The sequence below is a fragment of the Engystomops pustulosus genome, chromosome 2 (genome assembly GCF_040894005.1).
Source record: "Engystomops pustulosus chromosome 2, aEngPut4.maternal, whole genome shotgun sequence".
Lineage (NCBI taxonomy): Eukaryota > Metazoa > Chordata > Amphibia > Anura > Leptodactylidae > Engystomops > Engystomops pustulosus.
Window position 1 is genome coordinate 109,968,388 of NC_092412.1, and position 24,041 is coordinate 109,992,428.

A 24,041-nucleotide genomic window follows, 5' to 3' on the forward strand; every position below is an offset into this window, starting at 1 on the left:
ACTTCCATGAACTTCTTTATACTGAGACACTTGAGACGCTAAAGTCAGGTCTCCTGGATGTCAACCACCTGACATTTTGGGATTTCACTGTCACAGTACCGCTTCACTACCTTTTTCTATTGGATTTCATAAACAGACAATATATTATACAAGTACGCAACACTAAAAATGATTTCAATATTATTGTCCTCACACATTGTAAATTTGAGACAAGGGCACCAACACTTAAAAACCTTATAATTTTTAGGCTAAGAGAAACAAGGGCCATTTGCTCCTACCTGCTGCATGTCATTCCCGGTCTGTTACAAACCCACCAAACTTTTAACCTTTGACCACAGTTTTTGTTGTCAGTGTACTAAACCACCCAATTTAACAAAATTGATCCAACATGATTATGTATGATTGTGTTAAATCTGATAAAGTTTGCATTTGTGATCCTTTTACTATCCCCATTTATACTAAATGGCCTTTTTGGTAGGTGTTGACACTGCTACTTTCTGCTAAAAACATCCTGGAGACCAATATAACCTTTAGGACTAAGCCATTTTAGGGCTTTTTATGACCAAACCGCATTTTTTATATATATATAAGAGGTTATAACTTTGCTATTCTTTAACATATATAGGGTATATGTCAACCATACAGGTTCAGTGACAATTGTATTATATTGCACAGGTTGTTCCGGACGTGGTAATACCGAATATGTTATGTTTCTCATGTTGTATTTGCTTTTTATATGGGATGGGGCATAAGGGTATTTTTATTCTTTTTTAATCATTTTTTATTGGAACTTTTATTTTGTTTAAACTTTTATTTTGTTCCTCTTAGGCCTCATTTACACACGCCACATGGGGGACAAATATATGGCCGACGTATGTACTGCCGAAATATTTTCCTAATAGACGGCACATGTGCGGCACCGTACCCCATGAAAAGATATGACATATCCTATCCTTCCACGGCATGCGGCGCCGTGCGCCTTATATCCCTATGGATATGGCGTGTTCCCGTCGTGCTACGGTACGGTGGGCAAAAGCAGTGTGCATGTAGCCCTATTGTGTAATTTGATCACTTGTTCAGTGTAATATACTGCATACTAATGTATTGCAGGATATTACATAGTCAGCCTATGCATTCTGCATAGGCTGACAGCAGCACTGTTAGATGGTGCTTTCAGCCCGATCTAACAAGCATATACTGCCAGCAGCCATCAAACTCAAGGACACTCCCCTTTTTTTGGTGAGTTGTAAAGCTACCTAAAATTGTCTAAAACCTTCAATAAATGTGGTATTTGGCACTTCAGGTGCAAATGATTCCAGCTTAGACAGATTGATAAATATCCACCAATGTGTTTGTTTTTCAGAAAGGAAAGATTCTAGTTGTTGGAGAACTTACCACTTCAGCACCCACAGCATTATCATCCAGGACAGACACCCAGCTTATTGTCTCGGGACTATCATTATAAATCACTGCTTTGCGGATTTTTGATGTCCCAAAGTAGACAGATCCAAATTTAAGGCATTTGAGGGGTTTCCCACACAGATCGAGCAATTCTAGATTCTGGTTCACTATATTTCCTTTTATTTTCAAGAGCAGATCCTCCTGACCTTGTAATTTAACCCTAAAATAATCAGACAACAATAATAAGCTTTTCCCATGCAAATCATTTCTGCACATACACATAAAGAACAGATAAAAACTACAGTAAACAGGGGAATAGACATTTACCTTGCCAACATACAAAAATCGATCAAATAAAGAAATATAAAGAACAGTTCACAAGTGATGAAGATTTATCCAAGGAATCTTCTTCCATATCAGTTGAATGTATCAATTCAGTTTTCATACAATGTAGACCATATAGTTGCTTTTTTTATGCTGTTGCCAGGCCAATTATTTGTCTCCAAGTTGAGCCAGCAAAAGACTAAGGCTGCATTCACACGAGGGTATGAGCGATGTATATACGTCCCCTATATGTGTCTGTGGCGCCCGGACCACAAAGTTTTCTTACTGTACCGTGGCCACAAATAAGATACAGCATGCTCTATCTTTGGCCTTAAGAACGGCCGTGCTGCCCATTTTCTATGGGCAGCTCTCACCTCTCCTCCTCTGCAGCGTGCCCAGTCAGGCGGGCATACGTTCATGTGAATGTGAAGGCATGCAACCTAGTATGGACTTCCAATGGTATTTATTATGGCTTCTCCAAGCCATGACTATAAAGCTATGCGTATAAAACTATATTTTTATAACTATATATAAAAATATTAGTTTTAACATGAACATTATGATGTAACGTCTTTTTCTGCAGGATATGCTTTTATATTGGCTCTACATGATATATATTATTTAATTTTATTCGAGAGGACTGGGAATAAAAACATGGCAATGCTTGTTGTTCACATGAACTTTTTCTAGTGCCAATTAACATTTCAGTTAATGTTGGCAATTTAGATGGCTGAAGGGACCCAAGGACTTTGGGTGTGTCAATTGCCATCTATTTGTCCACCAGATGTATGGACCTGCCAACAGGTATATGGCAGTTCCGTAATAGGCCTAGTGGGGTTACCTTTGCATCCAAATAAGCAATCACAGCTGGAAGAAGAGGCAGCTGCAGGATCTCAGGAAGGTAAGCGACATTTAATGCGTTCCATTTGATGCTCTATGCATATTAATTTATATGGTAAGGCTGCATATAACTTATTTTGTATGGGAGTGCTAACTAATGTAAGTAATGCATGAGGAGGGGGTGCTGCATATAAATTGAATCAAGATGGGGTACTGTATATAACAGTTCACAAGGTGGGAGATACAGGCAGTCCCCGGGTTACATACATGATAGGGTCTGTAGGTTTGTTCTTAAGTTGAATTTGTATGTAAGTCGGAACTGTATATTTTATCATTGTAGCTCCAGCCCGAACTTTTTTGGTCTCTGTGACAACTGTATTTTACTTTATTTCGGTTGTCATAAGAATCAGGATTAACACTAAAGCTTCATTACAGACACCTGTGATAACTGTTAGGACTAAAGCACAATAAATTACCAATATCCAGAGGTCCGTTTGTAACTGGGGTCGTATGAAAGTCAGGTGTTCTTAAGTAGGGGACCGCCTGTATATATAAACTACTCTAAAGGATAAAGGATTGCATGATGGAGTGCTTTATAGAAATAATGCATAAGGGGTGCTGCATATTAAATGAATTTAAGAGGGGTCCTGCACATAAATGAATTCATGAGGTGTTTGCTATCTATAAACTAATGCATGGTACTGTGTATAAATTATTGCATGAGGGAGTACAACATATAAATTAATGCAAGAGTGGGGTGCTATATATAAATGAATGCATAAAAGATTGCTGTATGTAAACTAGGGGTTGCTTTACACTGTATGGACGTTAAAGTTTAAGTTTTGGCACTTCATATAAATTAGGATATATGTAGTTCAGGAAGGATGCTGTATTTATTATAATTCAGGGTAATTGTATATAACCAATTTAGTGTGTAATGTATGTATGTATTCAGGGGTATGATATTATACATTAATTTGAAAATTATGGTATAGTGTAAATTATATATTAATTCAAATATATTATAGATATATAATAATATACATTACATTAAATATATTAGAAATAAAGTATATTATAGAGGGTAACAGTGTGGTAAGTTGTGTTTGAGGTGTAAATATAAGTGTGGGACATAGGTGTTATTCAGATGGTGCTGTACTGTTGGTGTAATTTTTCTGGTTGCACAGTTTTAGGATGTGCTGCACAGAGGTGAAGGCATTTCACTAAAAATACGCCAGGAATAAATCACAGCTGGGAGAAGTCATTATGCAGTCCAGGACCTGATGGAGCATGTGAAGCCACAAATACAGCGACTCTCTCTATTAGCTGTTTGAAGGGGTTGTGGTGTTCTGGATAGTGCAGTAATCTTTTTATTGTTGGCTTTAGCCAACAATACCACTAGGCAGTGTATTAAACAGCTGTAATGCAATGCACTTTTGTGCAATTCCAAACAACTAATTTTGAAGCATCTTCATTGGTTAAAGAACTTCACACATTGGTTTGTATTACAGACTATCAATGTAGTGCAAGGTATTGTGGTTTTGCCCTATTTTACAGCTCAACAAAGTCATAGGGTGCCATTTAAGAGCCTTAATCGTGGTGCTTTTGTAAATGACTAAATAGCTTATTCACTTACTTGGCGGTTTCTTCAATGACAGCTGGGGTATCTGTACATAGGTCCACTTTAAGCATTTGCATTGTTTTGGGCTGAACTATTCCACTGGCTGGAGATATAGTGATAGGAAGGTGACCAGTGTATTTTATTTTAAAAGTACCTGATGAGACATAAATATCCTCATTAGATTCACAGTTTATTAGTAACAATTACATATATAATAGTCAGTTAAATGAAGTGATATATTTCTTCAGTTGAATGTAATGTACAAGTAGCTAGGTAATATATGAAAATTATCTGAAGAAAAACCTGCTTATTGCTCTCTCTAGCTGCGGAGATTGTCCCTAGCTGCAGAATAACACTCACCAATTTACAGCTGTCTATCAGATTCATTAGTGTGTTCATTACAGTGCCCTTATGTTTTTTTCTTGCACCGCATGGCTCATCACTGTCAGTTTAGGCACAGGCAACAAAAAACAGGACACAGAAGTCTAACTTACTTTAACTGCAGCTTGTATTCTTAAATATGAATTTATCTGCCCTAATCTCTAGTTCTGTAAATCACAGAACTGCAAGCCTGGTGTGGTTTAAATGATTAAATTATCTTCTTAATACAATACCATGGTTCTTTATGCTATAGAACCCAACATATGGCTGTCAAAAGTAACACTCCCCTTCCAGACCCTTAGCCTAGGTCATCTCTGTGGATAAAAGTAGGTGACAGGCTATTGAAATATCTTGCACACAGCTCATGCCACTGTAAACAAACATCCCAAAAATATTTATGCAAATTCTCCTGGGTATGGCATATACTATATGTGATAATAATCTACTATCTAGGTACAGGGCAGGGCTCAGAAGGGAAGGGACAGCATTTGCTCTGATATGACAACTGGCTACAGCATGAAGGGGCTCAGAAAACACCCTAAGGGCCCTTCCGACTCATTAGCATAATTGTAAAAGTTGGTTTTAGAAGGAAGGAGGCCATGGATAACAAATATAAAGACTACGACAGTCACCGTGCCTAGAGTAAGTGCCTCTAGTTTATCATGCTTGATTTTTATTTACTTTAAAAGAAGCAATGGGAAAATAACAAACCCTTCCTCTCACTGCGGCTAAAGATGTCCTGGGTGTTCAGACTGAGTTATTCCTATGGTGTTAAAAGAAGCAAATTGAAAACCACACAGCCTTCCTCTCTCTGTACTAAGTATTTGACAGATTTCAATTTTGAATCAAGCTAATACGGTATTTGACAGTTTAAAAACTGAACCCAGCTAAAGCTGAATTTGACAATTTTCATTTTGAGTTCAGCTAATGCGGATTTTGACTATTTAAATTTTAAATACAGCTAGTTGGACTCCCTAACCTCTCACTCAGGCACCGACACAGCCAAGTGGGATTCATGCATGGTTCTTCTTAAAGGGGTTGTCTTTTTTGAAAATCTTGCAGGTGGGCTGGGGAAGTAACTGTCCCTGTCTCGCTGGTCTGTGCCCCTGTTTGTTTACAGAAGCTACACTGAGTTTGGCTTCAAGCCGGCATTGCACAGCACAAATCTGATTTTGTCCACAACTTTTTGGTGCAGGGCAAGGGTGGCCTGCCAAGAAAGGTACTGTAGTGGCGGTTGGGATTTAAATATCGTGTGACAGCTGCCATACAATCTTTAATGGTATTCATCTCTACCAGCTTCAATGGCTGTATTTCAAAAGCCAACAATTTGGAAATGCTTCTATAAGACCAAAGCTCTTGAGTGAGTTTACCCAAAGTTTTGATTTCTCTCTATTATTTGGGGGATAGAAAACTTAATGGATGTGTGGACAGGCCTAGTCACTGTGGTGGTGCTGGTGGTTGTGGTGTTACATCCTTTGTTCACAGGGAGACAGGTGGCCTTGTCACTCAGGAGGCAGTGGTACAGGCTGAGTCTCCTGCACTCTGGCTGAAAAAAAATGCCACACCACAGACACCCTGTAGGCCGGCCTTTGTTTGGCCAGTCCATGGGCGTGCTGGGCAACATCGTGGCTATGGGCTGACTGCTGCACCTTGCCATTCTTTTGCATTTTCTGTTGGCTTTCTGACAACTGCCTCTGAACTATCGCTGCCTTTAATCCATGTTGAGTCTAGGACCTTGTCATCACCCATGGCAACTTCTACCACTGTGCTCTCACCCGTGCCCTCCTCCTCGGTCAGCACATCGCAGAAAGACACAGAAGTTGGCAGTTGGGACTGTTCATTGTCTCAGATTTCCTGTGATGGTTCATCATCTACACCCTCATCATCTTGCAACTCTATGGGCCAGATCTATTAAACTGGCTCTGTCAGTTTTCTGTCTCATTTTGCACAAGAAAGAAAGTGAAAACTGCTTGCACATGTGTTTATGAAGTGTCTGCACATAAAGAGAGTTTTAGTGCCAAATCAGAACGTGCACCACATTTAATACTGCAACTAAACAGAAATGTGGCCAAATTATTGAAGACTGTGTGCCAGTATTGAATAATCTGGCACACTCTGCACTGTCACAGGTGCCCTCTCCGTAGCACGCCCGCGGCCCCTCTCCAAACTTACCTCTCCACTCTCCTGCTCCAGTCCGGCCTGGACTTAAAGTGCCAGCGCACGGGTGATTGGTGCTGGCCACTTCCTGTTCTGCTATTTAATCTGGTGGCTCCCATCATTCTCTGCCAGATGTTCCAGCCTTTCGGTGTTCCAGTGTTCCTGCATTCCAGTTCCTGCTCCTGTGCTCCCATGATCCTGTTCTTGTGTTCCAGTCCTGTTCCTATGTTCCTGTTCCGTGTTTCTGCTCCCGTGTTCCTGCTGTGACTTCCAGTGTTCCATCTAGTGCTGTTCACCCGCTGTCACCCCGGGCTCGGACTGTGACCTGCATTTCCACCTGGGCTGCCACCATGGGCTAGTGGCACCTGTGGAGCGACCTGGTAGAACCCCGCCGCAGCAAGACCATCCCGCTTTGCGGCGGGCTCTGGTGAAGACCAGGTGCCACTTAGACTCTGGTCCCAGGTGTTGGCTAGTACCACCTCCCATGGTGGTCCAGGGGGTCCACTGACCAAGAATCCTGACATGCACATTGCATGCACTGCGCATAACTGATATTGCTTCATTCCCCTAGCTAATGTTTCACAACTTTTGCAGGAACTGAACTACTCTTTTCAACTGGACTACAAATTAATTTATCAGCCATACATAAACATTTCTTCAATTAGATGTTATTAAAAAAAATTACCATGAAGATAATTTCCCATAAATGTAGTCATGTTGTCCCTTTGGAATCAGATAGGTATCCTTAGATAAGACCACCCCGCACTCTTCCAGCAATGGCCAGGGATGAATTATTCAAAGTTTATTACCACAAGACAGTAACAATTTGTTTCTTTACACAATCATTCCAGAAAATGTAGTCATGTCCAAGGACATCTGTTTTTTGTTTCTAAGGAACCATATATGACTATATTTATGGGAAATTATCTTCACATAGGTACATTGGAGGATATTTATCAGAACCTCTGCGCACCGCCAGTGGCGCAGAGGCCCTGAAATAATCGCAAATGCTAGCTTATTGCTAGCTTTTGCGATTATTTTCCCCAATCCACCACCTTCACGCCAGTGGGGCGTGAAGGGCGTGAAGGTGGGGGCGCGGCCGGCCGAGCGGAGGATGTTACTGTCCCCGCGCCTGCGCACTCGCTGCTGCCGGCGACTTTTCATACGTGAAAAGTCGCCGGCTGCGTTTTTTTTCTACGCCAGGTGTAGGATAAACGCTGCGCTGCTGGCAGCCCGATACCAGCGCACGAGCACCAGCGCATGATAAATATCCCCCATTGTTTTTAATAACATGAAGTTGAAGAAATGTGCACATATGGGAGATTAATTAAATTAAATGTGAATGCTTAGATGAGAATGCCCTTTTAAACTTTAAAAAATAATAACAATAATCAGATAAATAAAGTTGTGAGTATGCCAAATACGAGTTCATTTATTGTAGGTTTTAATATGCTTTTTACCACATAAAGGATAAGTACTTAAGCCCAGAACTACATATTTGACATAAAAGATCCATATGAGCTTTTCAGGGTAGTTGAGGAACACAATGGGGCACATTCACTTACCCGGTCCTGTCGCGATCCCCCGCTGTGCGTTGTCCAACGATCATGGACAATTCACTAAGCTCATGCGCCCGAAATCCTGCATGTGTTGCTACCCCACTCAGGACTGCTGGAGTTCACCTTCTTCTTCCTGGTGCATGTAAGTGCATTGTCTTGCGACACAATTTAAATGTTAAAATGTAAATCCATCGGATCGTCCGTCAGCCCGCCCCCCGATTTCTGTCGCATGAAAGCCGGAGCCAATGCACCAAAATCTGATCGTGTGCGACACAATCCCCTTCTAAATGCCTATCCTCGAAAAGTCGGACAGGCCGAAGGAAATGCGGCTAACCGACCCTTAGTGAATAAGCCCCATTATGCCATTTAGGCTCTCTACTGTCTGATGACTGGGCCTGGGCTGGAACAAAGAGATGGCACAGTCCAGGGATTTCTGATTATGTGATACGTGAGCATTAACATTCTCCTTGCCAAAAGAGAGTGTCTTTACAAAAAATGTCACTTTTAGCATTGACTTGAAATGACACAGAGAAACAAGAAGTGCAATGTGTTTTAGGATGTAAGTCATTACTAAAGCAGGTATTTGAAAAGCACTGATATATCCTCTTCAATCATTGATGGCCTAAAGGAAACAGTCTACAAATACACTCACCGGCTACTTTATTAGGTACACCATGCTAGTAACGGGTTGGGCCCCCTTTTACCTTCAGAACTGCCTCAATTCTTTGTGGCATAGATTCAACAAGGTGCTGGAAGCATTCCTCAGAGATTTTGGTCCATATTGACATGATGGCATCACACAGTTGCCGCAGATTTGTCGGCTGCACATCCATGATGTGAATCTCCCGTTCCACCACATCCCAAAGATGCTCTATTGGATTGAGATCTGGTGACTGTGGAGGCCATTTGAGTACAGTGAACTCATTGTCATGTTCAAGAAACCAGTCTGAGATGATTCCAGCTTTATGACATGGCGCATTATCCTGCTGAAAGTAGCCATCAGATGTTGGGTTCATTGTGGTCAAAAAGGGATGGACATGGTCAGCAACAACACTCAGGTAGGCTGTGGCGTTGCAACAATGCTCAATTGGTACCAAGGGGCCCAAAGAGTGCCAAGAAAATATTCCCCACACCATGACACCACCACCACCAGCCTGAACCGTTGATACAAGGCAGGATGGATTCATGCTTTCATGTTGTTGATGCCAAATTCTGACCCTACCATCCGAATGTCGCAGCAGAAATCGAGACTCATCAGACCAGGCAATGTTTTTCCAATCTTCTACTGTGCAATTTTGATGAGCTTGTGCAAATTGTAGCCTCAGTTTCCTGTTCTTAGCTGAAAGGAGTGGCACCCGGTGTGGTCTTCTGCTGCTGTAGCCCATCTGGCTCAAAGTTCGATGTACTGTGCGTTCAGAGATGCTCTTCTGCCTACCTTGGTTGTAACGGGTGGCGATTTGAGTCACTGTTGCCTTTCTATCAGCTCGAACCAGTCTGCAGATTCTCCTCTGACCTCTGGCATCAACAAGGCATTTCCGCCCACAGAGCTGCCGCTCATTGGATGTTTTTTCTTTTTCGGACCATTCTCTGTAAACCCTAGAGATGGTTGTGCGTGAAAATCCAAGTAGATCAGCAGTTTCTGAAATACTCAGACCAGCCCTTCTGGCACCAACAACCATGCCACGTTCAAAGGCACTCAAATCACCTTTCTTCCCCATACTGATGCTCGGTTTGAACTGCAGGAGATTGTCTTGACCATGTCTACATGCCTAAATGCACTGAGTTGCCGCCATGTGATTGGCTGATTAGAAATTAAGTGTTAACGAGCAGTTGGACAGGTGTACCTAATAAAGTGGCCGGTGAGTGTAAACATGTATGGGGACAGACTGACACCGGCCATTAAAAATGTTTTAGAGTTTAACATTGCCAATGCTTTTGCAGTCCCTAGAGAAATAGAAACAGAGATGTCTAGCAGAAGCTCATTGCCACCTATTTATTAAAAATAATATTATAATTGAAGACTTCTGAATGGGCCCCCCTTGCCACTTAAAAATATACATATTACACACATACATTTCTTTACCTATATGTATAAACATACAGTTCTTCACTCATACACACACATTTATACACTTTTATATACATAAAGCCTATACACAACACCTACACACACATACAGTGCAATATACAAACAGCATACAAATACAGGATATACACAGCTTACACCATATTAACATCACGGATACACACACATATACATCACATATATGTTTATAATAGTGCAAAATATGTTTATAATAGTGCATATCCTCCATAATTTAGTGTCAGGTCAGATGACAGGGCCCCCTGACACTATGGGCCCTATAGCGGCTGCTATGGCTGCTACCACTGTAGTCATGCCCCCATTAGGGACAATGTAAACGTCAAGAGAATGTAATAGCAGCAAGCTAATAGTATCAAGGAAGCGTTCAAGGGCTAGTACCATAAAATGATTTTACTAAAAGGGAAACCTTTTTAAAGACATTGGATTCCAAAATATATTTCAGCGACCCTTTAAATCCAGAAATTAAAAAGTATTTTATCCTGCTTCAATAAAAGGTATGGGTGGCTAAGTAGGTCACAGATCACTTGCATTTGTAAACTAGCAGTGCTTGAAGTCTTTCAAGATCTCATCATTGCTTTCATTTTAATTAAACAGAACTGAAGGAGCCAAAAACAGCAGCGTATACTACTCTTTTTACGCTTCAGATCCTAATATGGAATGAGGTACGGAAGCAGTTACATGCATGCCTCAAATAAGTTAATGCTGCCACCTAGTGGAGTTATACACCATTGGAATGGTTTTTGTGCTCACATAAGATTATCATCACCTCTTGCATTCCAGGATCCTTCTAGTATATATTGTTATAAAGATACCGTCCGAGTTGTACAGGGAGACATATTGGGTCATATAACTAAACTAAGACTTATATCTGTTGTATTTAATATGAAAACACCATATGAGGACATATCATTAGCATTGGTAATATACACAATACAGATGTGTTCCATACATTACCTGGAGAAGAACCATGGTTGGCAACTGCAATCTCCTTGTAGACCACCTTACTGTTTGCCACTATGCTGCCAAAGCTGACTTCTGGATCAATTTCTAGATAACAAGATGGGGTGAAGCTGGAAGAAAAAGACAGTGATAATAGCTACACTGGTGCACAATGATATACACGAGTCAAGATGATGTTTATAACCACAACGACCAAGGAAAGCTAAACTCTGAGATTTACATGTCTATATGAAGTTCTCAGAAAAAGGCAGAATAATCTTGGCAGCAGGGGGTAACTTGAGGGGGTGCAGAGGGTGCAGTCGCCCAAGAGGCTCAACACTTTCCCATATGAGAAGACGTGTACTATGAACCATACATTATAGTCAGGGGACTAGCACAGACTTTCACGAGGCTTAATGTACGCCACTGCCTGGGAGAGACATTGAGGCAGCGTTCACATATTCAGTTTTTCAGATGCAGTTTTTAATGTCCAAACCAGGAGCTAAAAAATATCAGAAATACTGGTTCTTAATGATATGTTCTTACCCATTATGATCCACAACTTGTTTTTGGCTTCAAAAGCTGGACATCAGTACGCATCCTGAAAGTCGTGCTTACTCAATGATACAGGGAGGTACTTTAATGTTGGTATCATATTTGCAGCATTTGGAGTGTAGCTGGTAGTCTAACTAAAGTTCTGATGAATATCAATTGTTCACATTTATCTAGCTTATTCTGCCATATACCCCAGTTTGCACTTGAGGGAACAGGATTAGATCCTTTCTCAATACTATACGAAGGGTAGAACTATCTGTGGGTGGTAGAAAATTGGCTAATACAGGCAGTCCCCGGGTTACATACAAAATAGGGTCTGTAGGTTTGTTCTTAAGTTGAATTAGTATGTAAGTCGGAACTGTATATTTTATCATTGTAATCCCAGCCAGAACTTTTTTGGTCTCTGTGACAATTGGATTTCAAAAATGTTGGGTTGTCATGGGAACCAGGATTAATAATAAAGCTTCATTACAGACACCTGTGATAACTGTTACAGCTGATTATTGTAGCCTGGGACTAAAGTACAATAAATTACCAATATCTAGAGGTCCGTTTGTAACTAGGGGTCGTATGTATGTCAAGAGTCCTTAAGTAGGGGACCGTCTGTATTGTTAAAAATCAGAGGGGGGAATTTTTTTTGTCATGGGGTTCTTATAGGAGGTACTAAAGAAGAGTGTTTATTGAGTATTTTAAGAATATGTATTCTGCCCTAAGGTATAGCCAATAAGATAAGTATAGAGGCTTCTTGATTAAGGCTGGATCTTTTAATCATGTTCATTTTTATTAGATTTTACAACATAAACAATCAAATAAACATACATTACATTCTGATCGGTTGAGTGAATTTTATGAGGAGACATATTCAGGTTTTCCCTAGAATGGCCCTCATTTTCCTATAGTCCTGAAGTACAACAATCCAGAAGGAAGATGGAGAAGCATAAAAGGGAATGGAGGAGATTAGGGAGGCCCTGGCTGCATCTAAGGGTACATTCACACGTGGTATGCCATCCGCACGGCCGCACACACGGCGAAAGATAGAGCATGCTCTATCTTTTTGCAGCGTGCAGCCCGGATCTGTGCCATGCCGCTATTGCCGTCTATGGGGACCTACATGCAGGGAAGGCATCGGGGTTAGATGCTATCCCTGTAGAGCTAGCGTTTTTACAAAAGATATTCCTTATTTATCAAGAGGCTTTTGATAGAGGGGATCTGTTTGTAACAATGGAAGAAACCCAAATTACTTTAATCCCCAAGGAGGAAAAGGATAATACTCTTGTGGGTACTTTTAGACCTATTTCTTTGATGACAGCTGATACAAAATTGTTGGCTAATATTTTGGCAAATAGGTAGAGCGAGATATTTGCGGAATTAATACAAAAAGATCAGGCAGGGTTTATGAGAAGTACTACTGAGACAATTTATATTTTGTAATATTCAGATGACTCTGTATAATGCAAGGCAACAGCTGGTTCTTTCATTGGAAGCAGCCAGGGCCTTTGATTCCATAGAGTGGGAATATATGTGGGAAGTATTGAGATATATAGGTATAGGCCCTAATTTAATTAGGTGGGTTAAAATATTATCTTTTTTCTATTATGAAGCGCACAAGGCACCATTGTCTCCTTTGTTATTTAAGCTGGTGGTGGAGCCTTTGGCTTACATTAATAGAAATAACCAGGGTATTGTTGGTTTTCAGTATAGAAATAGGTGTGAGAAGATTTCTCTTTTTGCAGATGATATCTTGTTGCATTTGGGAACAGTGGACTCTATAAATGTAGTTGTTTGATGAATTTGGGTCAATTTCAGGGACGAATATTAACTGGGGGAAGTTGGTGATCATTCAGATTGAACAGGGTAGGACCTTGCCTTTACTTCCGTTAAAAAGAATACAGCAGGGAGACCATTTTAAGTATCTAGGAATCAGTATAACTAGTAATATTAACCCCTTAAGGACCAAAACACTTTAGGGCTTTCAGCCCAAGCCCATTTTTTTAAAATCTGCTCTGTGTCACTATGAGTGGTTATAAGTTCCTCTACATGTTTAAATATATCCATGTTATATGATATATGATATGATATATTTTGCGTTTAATTATGAAAAAAATGGAAATTTGTCATAAATTTAGATGAATTCTCATTTTTCAAAGTTCTAAATTCTTTGCTTTTCAGTTAGTCATAGCATGCAAATAACTTCATTACTAACATTGCCCGAATGTCTGCTTTATGTTGGCATGGTTTTTTATGCATCCTCTCATTTTTCTAGGTTGTTATGGGGTTTAGAACTGAGGGTGACATTTTTTCGCATTTTTATGAAAATCGCCAAAACCTAGATTTACATGCACCTGCTCAGTTTCCAAGTGGCTTTGAGAGGCCTAATAATAGTAAAACTACATAAATCACCCCATTATTAAGACTACACCCCTCAATGTATGAGAAACCAACTTTAAGAAGTTTGTTAACTCTTTAGGTGTTTTCCAAGGGTAAAAACAAAATGTAGGTGGAATTTACAATTTGTATTTTTTTGGACAATACATTTTGGCACAAAAATTAAAAATTCACAATGGATTAAATGACAAATTGCTCCACAAAGTTTGATACCCAATTTCTCCCGAGTATGCCGATACCCCAAACTTCAGTTTTCAACTTTTTGGGAGGGAATACTTTATGTATGAATATACTTTCTAGTTTAATGTTGGTATGAAGGTAATTTTCTAGTTTAATGTTGGTATGAAGGTAATGGAGCAAATTCTAGGAAGTGGATGAGTATAAAAGAGGAATTTGGAATGTAACAATGATGTATTTAGATAGTATAAACTAAGACATGCATTAAAGTTATTGTAGTTGGATAAAATAGAAGAATAGGACCCATATGCAGGAACTTTAAAAAAAATCGGAAGAAGAGCTTGCCCCATAGGGAGTGAGAGGTGGGAATAAATAATAATTAGTATACCATCTTTTTCATTTAACTCACAATTTTGGAGTATGCAATATTTTATTGTTAATAGGTTATAGTATAACCTATTAACAATAAAATATTGCATACTCCCAAATTGTGAATTAAATGAAAAAGATAGTATACTAATTATTATTTATTTATACACCTTATAGATTATCTAAAATGCACAAAGATCAAGATTCAAAATGTAGTAAATGTGGTGTAGAGAATGATCTTTTACATTGACTCTGGAGTTGTTTATATTTAAAAAAGTTTTGGAAAGAAGGGTTGGAAGTGACAAAAACCCATGGGTTACTTTACCCTTTGATCCCTTAATTTGTGTTTTGGGAATTCCTGGTAGAGATTGTGTATATGATAATGGGGAGAAAATAAACTCTTATTTTGGACTCGTAAAACCATATTGTTTAAAATAGTTCTCACTTGAAAAAATGCTTGTTTATGAAAAAATATATTATAGTCAGCAGAATAGATTGAGTGTATATGACAAAGTATGTAGCAAGTGGGAGAGAGAAGTGGGGGAGGAGTAGAGAGAGAGAGAGAGGAAGTATTATTGAGAGAGAGGAAGGATGTGTGGAGTACAAAAGGAAAGGAAAAAGAGTAAAAATAAAAGTAAAAACCTTGTGAGATGTATCTATGCACTGTTCATTGTATGCTCTAGTAAAAAGACATCACAGGGGGGTTCTGGAAACACCCTTAGAGTACTTCTGGCTCATTAAAATAATGTTAAAAGTTGATGTTAGAAGGAAGGAGGCCATGTATAACAAATGTAAGTAGATTACCACAGTCATGGTGCCTGGATTTATGAGTAAGTGTCCCTGGTTTATTATGATGGATTTTGATGGTAGATTTTCCTTGAGTAAAAGGTCTCCTGCATTAAATCTATCTAAAAGTGACCTAAAAGAGGTATTCCTAGCTTGTGTGTTTATGAACTACCCAGAAGATCCACAAGTGCTGTCCTACCTCTGGGTTTATAATAAATGCCCAAGCTGTGAAAAGCCTTTCAATACCCAGTACCGTGCCTACAAAAAAACTGGACCGTTATGAAGGTGGATAATGGGATTATAACTGGTCAAGGCATTAGTAATAGTATTGTGTATGGCTATGCATGCAGAGACTATCCAGCAATGTGAAGCTGATTGTTATGCCAGGAGAAGATCATGGGCAGCTGTGACACCAGGGAAAGGGCCGCATAAAACCGTCCAATTTAATTAACTGAAGCAACTTACAAGAATGAATCATAATTGGCAGAAATTAACTTGTGCACCAATGAAACAACCCAAATATGTCTAATATTAAGAATTACTGCAAGACATCTGTTACATTGATAGTGGTTAAAGTGAATTATTAAATAATGAGTCTATTTAAAACAGTGAAATGTGGATGGGCATTAATATTAATATTTTATCAACAGACTATTCCCTTCATTCATTCGCCGGCAGGTAAAATTACTTTCTTCGACACTTTCAAGCATTATTAATATATTTGTGCACCATGTAAATTCCCAGCATCATAAATCAAACTTAGGAAAACCCACCGAGATTCCTCCATACTTCATCTTCAAATGCTGATTTTATGGAATTAAAACATAGTCACTAAGCCTTTTACAGTTCTGGAACTTTCTAATACACCTTCTGTATACACTTATGCAAAATTTTGAGTTATCAGCTTGATTTCATTGAATTTAACACATTGAACACATTCTTGTTTGTTCCAGGATCTGGTCCACTACCCTGATTAAGTCCAACTAGCAAAGGTAGTGAACCAATAACCCATGGCAACCATTGTGCAGCAACTAGACCTAATGCCCTCCTTACCAACAAGAGGCAACATCTGGATGCTCTATTCTTTGGTACAAAAAACCTTTGTAATACAGACACAATGGAGGAAATGTATAAATGGGCCGGCCTTTAGACCAGCGCAGAGTAGAAGTAGACAGTTCTCTTCTGCTCCAGATTAATCCCTGTGTTTGATGCTGGACTGAATTTTCTGGTGCACTGGCTATTTTTTGTCTGGTTTGGTCTCTAGTTTCTGGGAACAATCCCCATTTTTCAGGCACTTTTCGGAAACTGACTACAATTGTTTAAAACCTTCAATAAATGTGGTGCACAGCACTTCAGGTGCAAGGCATTATTAATAGTATTGTGTATGACATTACATGCAGAGACTATCCAGTTTTCTGGCGTACATTTCCCCCAGTATTCACCTTATACAAAATTAAGTTTTTAATGGTCCAATAAATTGGTGGACAAATCCTAATTATAACCTATGGATCTGCTTAATCCATTATATAGTCCTGCAGGACCAGAGTTGCTAGGTAGTAGGCAATGACAGACTCCAAGGGTAATAGTCCAAAATGTAGAGTTTTATTCACTCAAACAAAGTATATGCAGCACACGATCAAAACATAAAATAAACACCTGCATGTCTAGGCTCTAACTAAACAGAAATCAGTTGCCTCACCTATAATATAGACACAAGTTCAGACAGTCAAGACAGTCTCCAGCTGTAGCAAACACTTTGTGAACTTCTTATTCCTTGCTAAGTAGGACAATCCGAGATACTGAGTTTCCCCGGGAGTGCCCACAAGGTGTGGACTGGAGAGGATGGGAATGTCCCACTACCAGCCTAGCTGGTAGCACTTAAATAATGCTCAGCAAACATAGTTGTTTGGTGAGAAACAGACATTCTGGATTTCCATCATCTCACCCATCTGAGCAATCTGGGTGAGATGTACTTTCCTTCCTGTATGTTACCAGCCATCAGCTTACACAAGATTTTGATGGAAAGAACCCCACTGCAGATTACTCTATTCTCACCATAATAGAAAGGAAAATAGTAATGTGACTAGAGATATTTTACAGCTTAAAGTGCACCTGTTCCATGAAAAACCAGAACGATCTGCATGTAACATAGACTGTAAACTCTTGCTCTTGCGTGGTGGAGGCCCCTGGGTGCAAAATGTTGGGGGCCCAATGCACAAATTTGTTTAATCAAGATACAGATTTTCCCCTTATAATGAACATATACAGATCCCCAGTACACAGGACAACCCCAGCCAGTGCTGGACCTGGAGGGAATAGCCGTGACAATCTTCCAGCTGGCCGTGACCATGGAGCAGAGGTGAAAAACTGAGACTGTCCCGCTGAATCCGGGACGGTTGGGAGCTATGTATATATATATATATATATATATATATATATATATATATATATATATATGTCCTATGGACATGACCACGGTATGCGAGCTCACCCGCAGATATTCACATGTGCAATATAGGACACAATCTTTCCCCCAAATTGCACGCACAGTCGTGTCAATGAGGCCTACAGATATAAGCTAGAATATTTATTGGCCTCAGAAGCATTCAAACAACATAATAAATTTGGCTAATTTTCTCCCATGTCTGATACTGTGTTGTGCTGTGTTGCGTTCATTGGCATAACGACTATGTATAATGTACAAATCTTACCCCAATAACGGCACCTCAATGGCCTCATTATCAACCACAACCAATAGTTTGTCTTGAATGTCTTCCTTTTTGGTGGGACGGTATTCTACAGATGCTATTACTTGAAGTCCAGGTGCAACAGGTTTCTCTGGGTTTTCTACATATAGCGTAAACTAAAAAGGAACAAGAGTGAAAATTACAATAATATGTATTATGTATAATAAAAAAATGTATCAGGTTGAAAAGAACTTGAGAAGATTATAGGTTTACTATTATGCACTTTTATAGTTGATTTGGTTAAATAAAGACCAAGGTTAATCTATTATCCTACAGTTATGTTTCAGAAGAAGGCAAAAATCCATAACTCAAATATGGCAGACAAAATCCCTGGATGAATGTCTCATCTTGAAAAAACTGCTCCCATTACATGTGCAAGACATCTAGGCCCCTCTGAATGTCTCAAGTGTTATTTCATCACAACCTCCTACGGCAGTTCCATAGTGTCACTGCTCTTACACAGGGCCACATCTGCCATTAAAGCCCCCTGAGAGGGATGGCAAATTGCCAGTAGTGCAGAATTACCAGACTGCCGTCCAGAAAAGAGGATGAGACGGCAGCGGTGGGGAGCACTGGGACTGGAGCCTGACGGTAAGGTTTATTATACTTTCACTTCCCATATAGGGGGGTACTGGCAGTAAATACTATCTATGGGGGGGGGAGCTGCCTGTAAATCCTATTTATGAGGGTAAAGGCAGTATATACTATCTTTAGGAATTACTGGTAGTATATACTATGTATGGGGGTGGGGTCTGGTCATATTTATGTTATTTATGGGGCTGTCTAGTTGAATATACTATGTATGGGGGTATAGGAAGTATAGTATTATTATTTATTTACAGAACACCATTTATTCCATGGTGCTGTACAATCAGTAAGGGGTTCACATACAATTACATTAAGACAAGAACAAATGCAAGTACAAATACAAAACTACAGTGATCAGGAGAAGTGGGAGGAGGACCCTGCCCATGAGGGCTCACAATCTATATGAGAGGGAAGATGAAGAAATGAGGCGATGGAGCAGTGCACTTGTATGTTGTGTTGTAGCCGATCCTGAACTGGTGGGTTTAGAGAGGTTTTGGGTTTATGTTGTGGATGGCTTTGTGTCATGGTTAGTATTTTAAATTTAATTCACTGTGCAATAGGTAACCAGTGGAGAGACTGGTAAAGAGGAGAGGCAGAGGTGAAGCGTGTGGAGTGGTTTCCCCTCCACCCTCAAAAAACAGCTCAGTCATGCATCGATTTCAAATACAAAAAACACTCCCATGTGCTCCATATCTCCTCCCTCTGTTGCTTCCCATTCCGGGCGTCATACATGTCTGCCCCATTTCTCAATGTTCACTCCCGTGGGACTAGGTACACATCTCTCCATACACAAAGGAAAACTTTGATCTTACTGATCTTTATTCTGAATAAAAACTATCAGGCAATGTGTACACTATTCTCTCTGGGGGAGCCAGAAAAAGGGAACCTGATGACGGGTTCCAGTTTAGAAGGCTTATTAAATAAACAACTGAAGACTAAGGCATCATCAATAGCTTGTCTGCAATCCACAGTGTGCATGGGAACCTGTACCTATTGAAATACAACCCTCTGTTGACATGTTCCCTTTAACAAGGTTTGCCCATGAAAGAAAGTTTCAAATCTTAACCCCCTAGTGATGTTTAGACTATAAAGATTTTTTAACCCAGTTTTTTTTATTCAGTTTTATTTCAGTTTTAGCTCCTATAACTCACTGATGGTTTCTAAGTAGAAACTTCATGATTCGTCTAGTGCTGTGAGATGTTGCGTTCTAACAATGTGCTTATATTATCAGGGTACAGGTTTATCTACACGTTTATTTAGCTTCTGAGCATTCTACTGTTGCCTGACACATAGAAAAAGAGAGATGACACAGATCAGAGATGATGAGATCCATGAGATGTATATAAAACACAATGACACTCTCAGCTCTGCTAACTCAACTATAACACAAACTGTCAGCCCTGCTATATGCCTCCCTCCCCCTATCTTATCTTGCCTGCGATTAGTAGAGTAAGTCTGCTAGTAAAGAGCAGACTGCATCATGCAGACAAGAGAAGCTATTCATGAGAAGAATCTGACCATAGTCAGAAGATTTATGGTTGGGCAACCAAAATTGTAAATACCAGGACTGATAGAGACGGGTTGGAATTGTATCTGTGAAATGCTCTATTTTTTTGTTAATATTATCCACCGATTCCCCTTATAACCTTGCTTGCTCTCCTTTTCCCTTTTTGCATCAATAGTTGTACAGTGTCCATGGCATGGTCCTTTCCACAAAGTCCTCTCCAATGTCTGCTGTATTTTACATTCAAATGTGACCTTGACAGTCAAACAGTCAACTTCCCACCCCAACCAACTGGGTTAATATCCATACCAAACCCCACATAAGAATCAATAAATGATATTGAACTATACCTGGGGATCTTTTGGTCCATGCAGTTTGATTGCTTTAGCCACATGACTGATGTTTTGCACTGTAATATCACTTCGGTAAGTCTTTCCAACTAATACATCCATGAAATGGAGAAGACCTGGAGCAATCCTGACTCCTAATACTTTATCAATTAATTCTTCCATGGCTGCAGATGAAAAATGGGAAAACAAACAATATGTACTTAGCTTTGTAAAGATCATTACTAAGGGGCGCACCTGCCAAGAGGTTAGTTGAGATTCTCAGCTCGAGCAGCGCTTCTTGAGGGTGTAGCTCTAGCCATAACAAAGAGAGAAAAAAGCAGCACAAGGCAAAATGGAGGCCAGAGGCCACAGCACACGGGAGGATGGAGGAAAGAAGCCACAGCACAAGGGAGAATGGAGGACAGAAGCCACAGCACAAGGGAGGATGGAGGTCAGAGGCCACAGCACAAGGGAGGATGGAGGACAAAGGCCACAGCACAAGGGAGGATGGAGGTCAGAGGCCACACTAAAAGGTTGGATGGAAGACAGAGGCCACAGCACAAGGGAGGATGGAGGACAGAGGCCACAATACAAGGGAGCATGGAGAAAAGAGGCCACAATGCAAGAGAGGATGGAGGGCAGAGGCCACAGCAGAAGGGAGGATGGAGGTCAGAGGCCACAATACAAGGTAAGATGGAGAACACAGGCCACAATGCAAAGGGGGAAGAAGTCAGAGGCCACAAAATGGAGAATGGAGGACAGAGGCCACAATGCAACGGAAGATCGAGGACAAAGGCTACAATACAAGGGAGGATGGAGCAAAGAGGCCACAATATGAGGGAGGATGGAGGACAGATGCCACAATATAAGGATGGAGCAAAGAGGCTCCAATATGGAAGATGGAGAATGGGAGGCAACGAAAAAGGGGGGGGGGTTCTGAGTCCACAATATGAGTGAGTATTGAGGACAGGAGGAAATTATATGAAGGTGCCCACAATAAAAGGAGGATGGAGGAGAGAATATGAGGTGGATGAATGACAGAATATGAGGAAGGATGAATGGAGGACAGGAGGCCACAGTAAGAGGAAGATAGAGGAGAGAGGCTACAATTTGAGGAGGAGGATGGAAGACAGGAGGCCACAGTAAGAGTAGGATGGAGGACAGATGCCTCAATATGAGGAGGAGTGAGGACAGAGGCCACAATATGAGGAGGTTGGAGGAGAAGGACCACAATATGAGGAGGATGGAAAAGAGAGGCCACAATATGTGGAGGATGAAAGAGAGGCCACAAATAGAGGATGATGGAGGGAAGTAGGCCACAATATGAGAAGGATAGAGGACAGAGGCCTCAATATGAGGAGGATGGAGGACAGGAGGACACAATATGGGAAGGATGGAGGACAGAGTCCTCAATATGAGGATGGAGGACAGAGGCCTCAATATGAGGAGGATGGAGGACAGAGGCCACAATAGGAGGAGGTTGGAGGAGAAAGGCCACAATATGAGGAGGATGGAAGAGAGAGGGCACAATGTGAGGAGGGTGGAAGACAGGTGGTCAAAATATAAGGAGGATGGAAGACAGAAGACCACAATGTTAGAGGGAGCATGAAGGACAGAAGGCCACAGTATGAGTGAGAGATGGTGTCAGGGGTAGTTGTACTAAAAACTTGGGTATTATAAGTTTGGGGAGATAAATAAAAGTGGGGGACAAATGTAAAGGGAGATTTAAGAGATTGTATTATATGTTGCTGAGTTTTTTTATGTGGTATTATATGGGTCCATAGGGGGGTTGGCCGCAGGAAGGAGTATTATACTATGTGGGGGCCATTAAGGACAATATTATACTATGTTTAGGGGTAGAGCAATGGGTGGGGTTTATTAAAGTGATTTTTGTTCCTCTTTCTATATCCCAAAAGTTGGGAGGTATGTATGTGTATGTGCATTGAAAATCTTTATATCAGCATATGGTGGTGTATAATTTGCAGTGTACACTAGGACAGTGGTGGCAAACCTTAAATTGCCATGTTGGTACTTTGAGACATAAAAGTGAGTTCTGGTTGTAGTTTGGGCATTCTGTAAAAGGTTCGCCATTACTGCATTAGGAACATATTCCAACAACATAGCTGTGGTTTTTGTACATTTTGATGCCTGGGTAGAGTTTGGGGTTTGTGTTCATCTCCAAATTAAATTCTAATGATTCAATTTTGTTATGGAGGAGAATAACATTGGTAACTATTGGTTATAAATGGAGTCTCTTCTGTTTCAATCAGCTCCTACACACATAACATACATGTAAAATTCCCCTCTTGTGTCTGTTATATAACAGAATATATATTCCAGGATTTGATATTTTTCCATAATATATTACGGAGGCAGGACAGGAGAGACTGTTTATTGCATGTAAGGGCATTATACAGTATAGGGAGCACAGAATATATGGTGATATGATATAAATTAGTAATATTCATATATAAAAGCTCTATAGATTAGGCATGTATGAAATAAGAACATTTTTTAAATAGGGACGCAATATATTTGGGGTGTTATATTAAAGAGGACTTTATATATAAGGGTATTCTATAAAGCCGCAGTATTTACATTTTGGGCATTATTTGAGAGAAAATTATTTGTAACAATCAGCATGATTTATATTACTATATTATGTTGGGGGGCGCATGCGGGGGCATTAATAATTTAAGTACTTTCAAATATATATTTTATAATTGAGTAGCTGCAGATTTACAAGATATATTTATAGTGGTAAAGTTGGTATTCCTGGGTTGGATCCCAATCAGATGGATTTTGCCCCTCCTTTGCTGAATCCCTAGCTAGCCTCTTCCCTGACTGCTGCAGCTACTACAATTACTGTTCCAGTCATTGATATAAACAGCGTGACGGGACTGGCCGACCTACTAGTGCTCAACATTTGGTCACATAGTCGGGTCACAGGTGTGTCGTGCTAGTAGCGCTGGCGACCCATCATTGCCAGCCAGCATATCCGCAAAGCCTCCACAAAATGCAGCAGTAGTGAGTTATGTGCTCATTCCGCATGGACAGTTGTAGCAAAGCTGAGCTGGATAGATGTACTAGATATAATGGGGCACATTTACTAAGTGTTGTGCACCAGTTTTCTGTCGGACTTTGCACATTTTTTTCTGTGCAAACTGCTTGAACAGGTATTTAAGAAGCATCACATTTGTGTCACACGCAACCGTTTTGTGTCGTGGCTGCACTATTCTTCACGCAACATAAATTTTGTCATTGAAAAGGTTACT

The 24,041-nt window shown here is 40.2% G+C and overlaps 1 protein-coding gene across 5 annotated transcripts in view; it reads right to left on the reverse strand.

Moving 5' to 3' along the window:
* CFAP47 (cilia and flagella associated protein 47) overlaps positions 1-24,041 on the reverse strand; it is a 381,927-nt gene that overhangs the window by 356,642 nt on the left and 1,244 nt on the right. For all 5 annotated transcript variants that reach the window (XM_072135929.1, XM_072135930.1, XM_072135931.1 and 2 more), the window contains exons 2-6: positions 20,788-20,951; positions 18,310-18,461; positions 11,342-11,457; positions 4,202-4,340; positions 1,396-1,621 (exon numbers count right to left, since the gene is read on the reverse strand). In XM_072135929.1, the coding sequence (XP_071992030.1) occupies positions 1,396-1,621; positions 4,202-4,340; positions 11,342-11,457; positions 18,310-18,461; positions 20,788-20,949 (795 nt within the window). In that variant the 5' untranslated portion in view covers positions 20,950-20,951. The remainder of the gene's footprint in view (positions 1-1,395; positions 1,622-4,201; positions 4,341-11,341; positions 11,458-18,309; positions 18,462-20,787; positions 20,952-24,041) is intronic.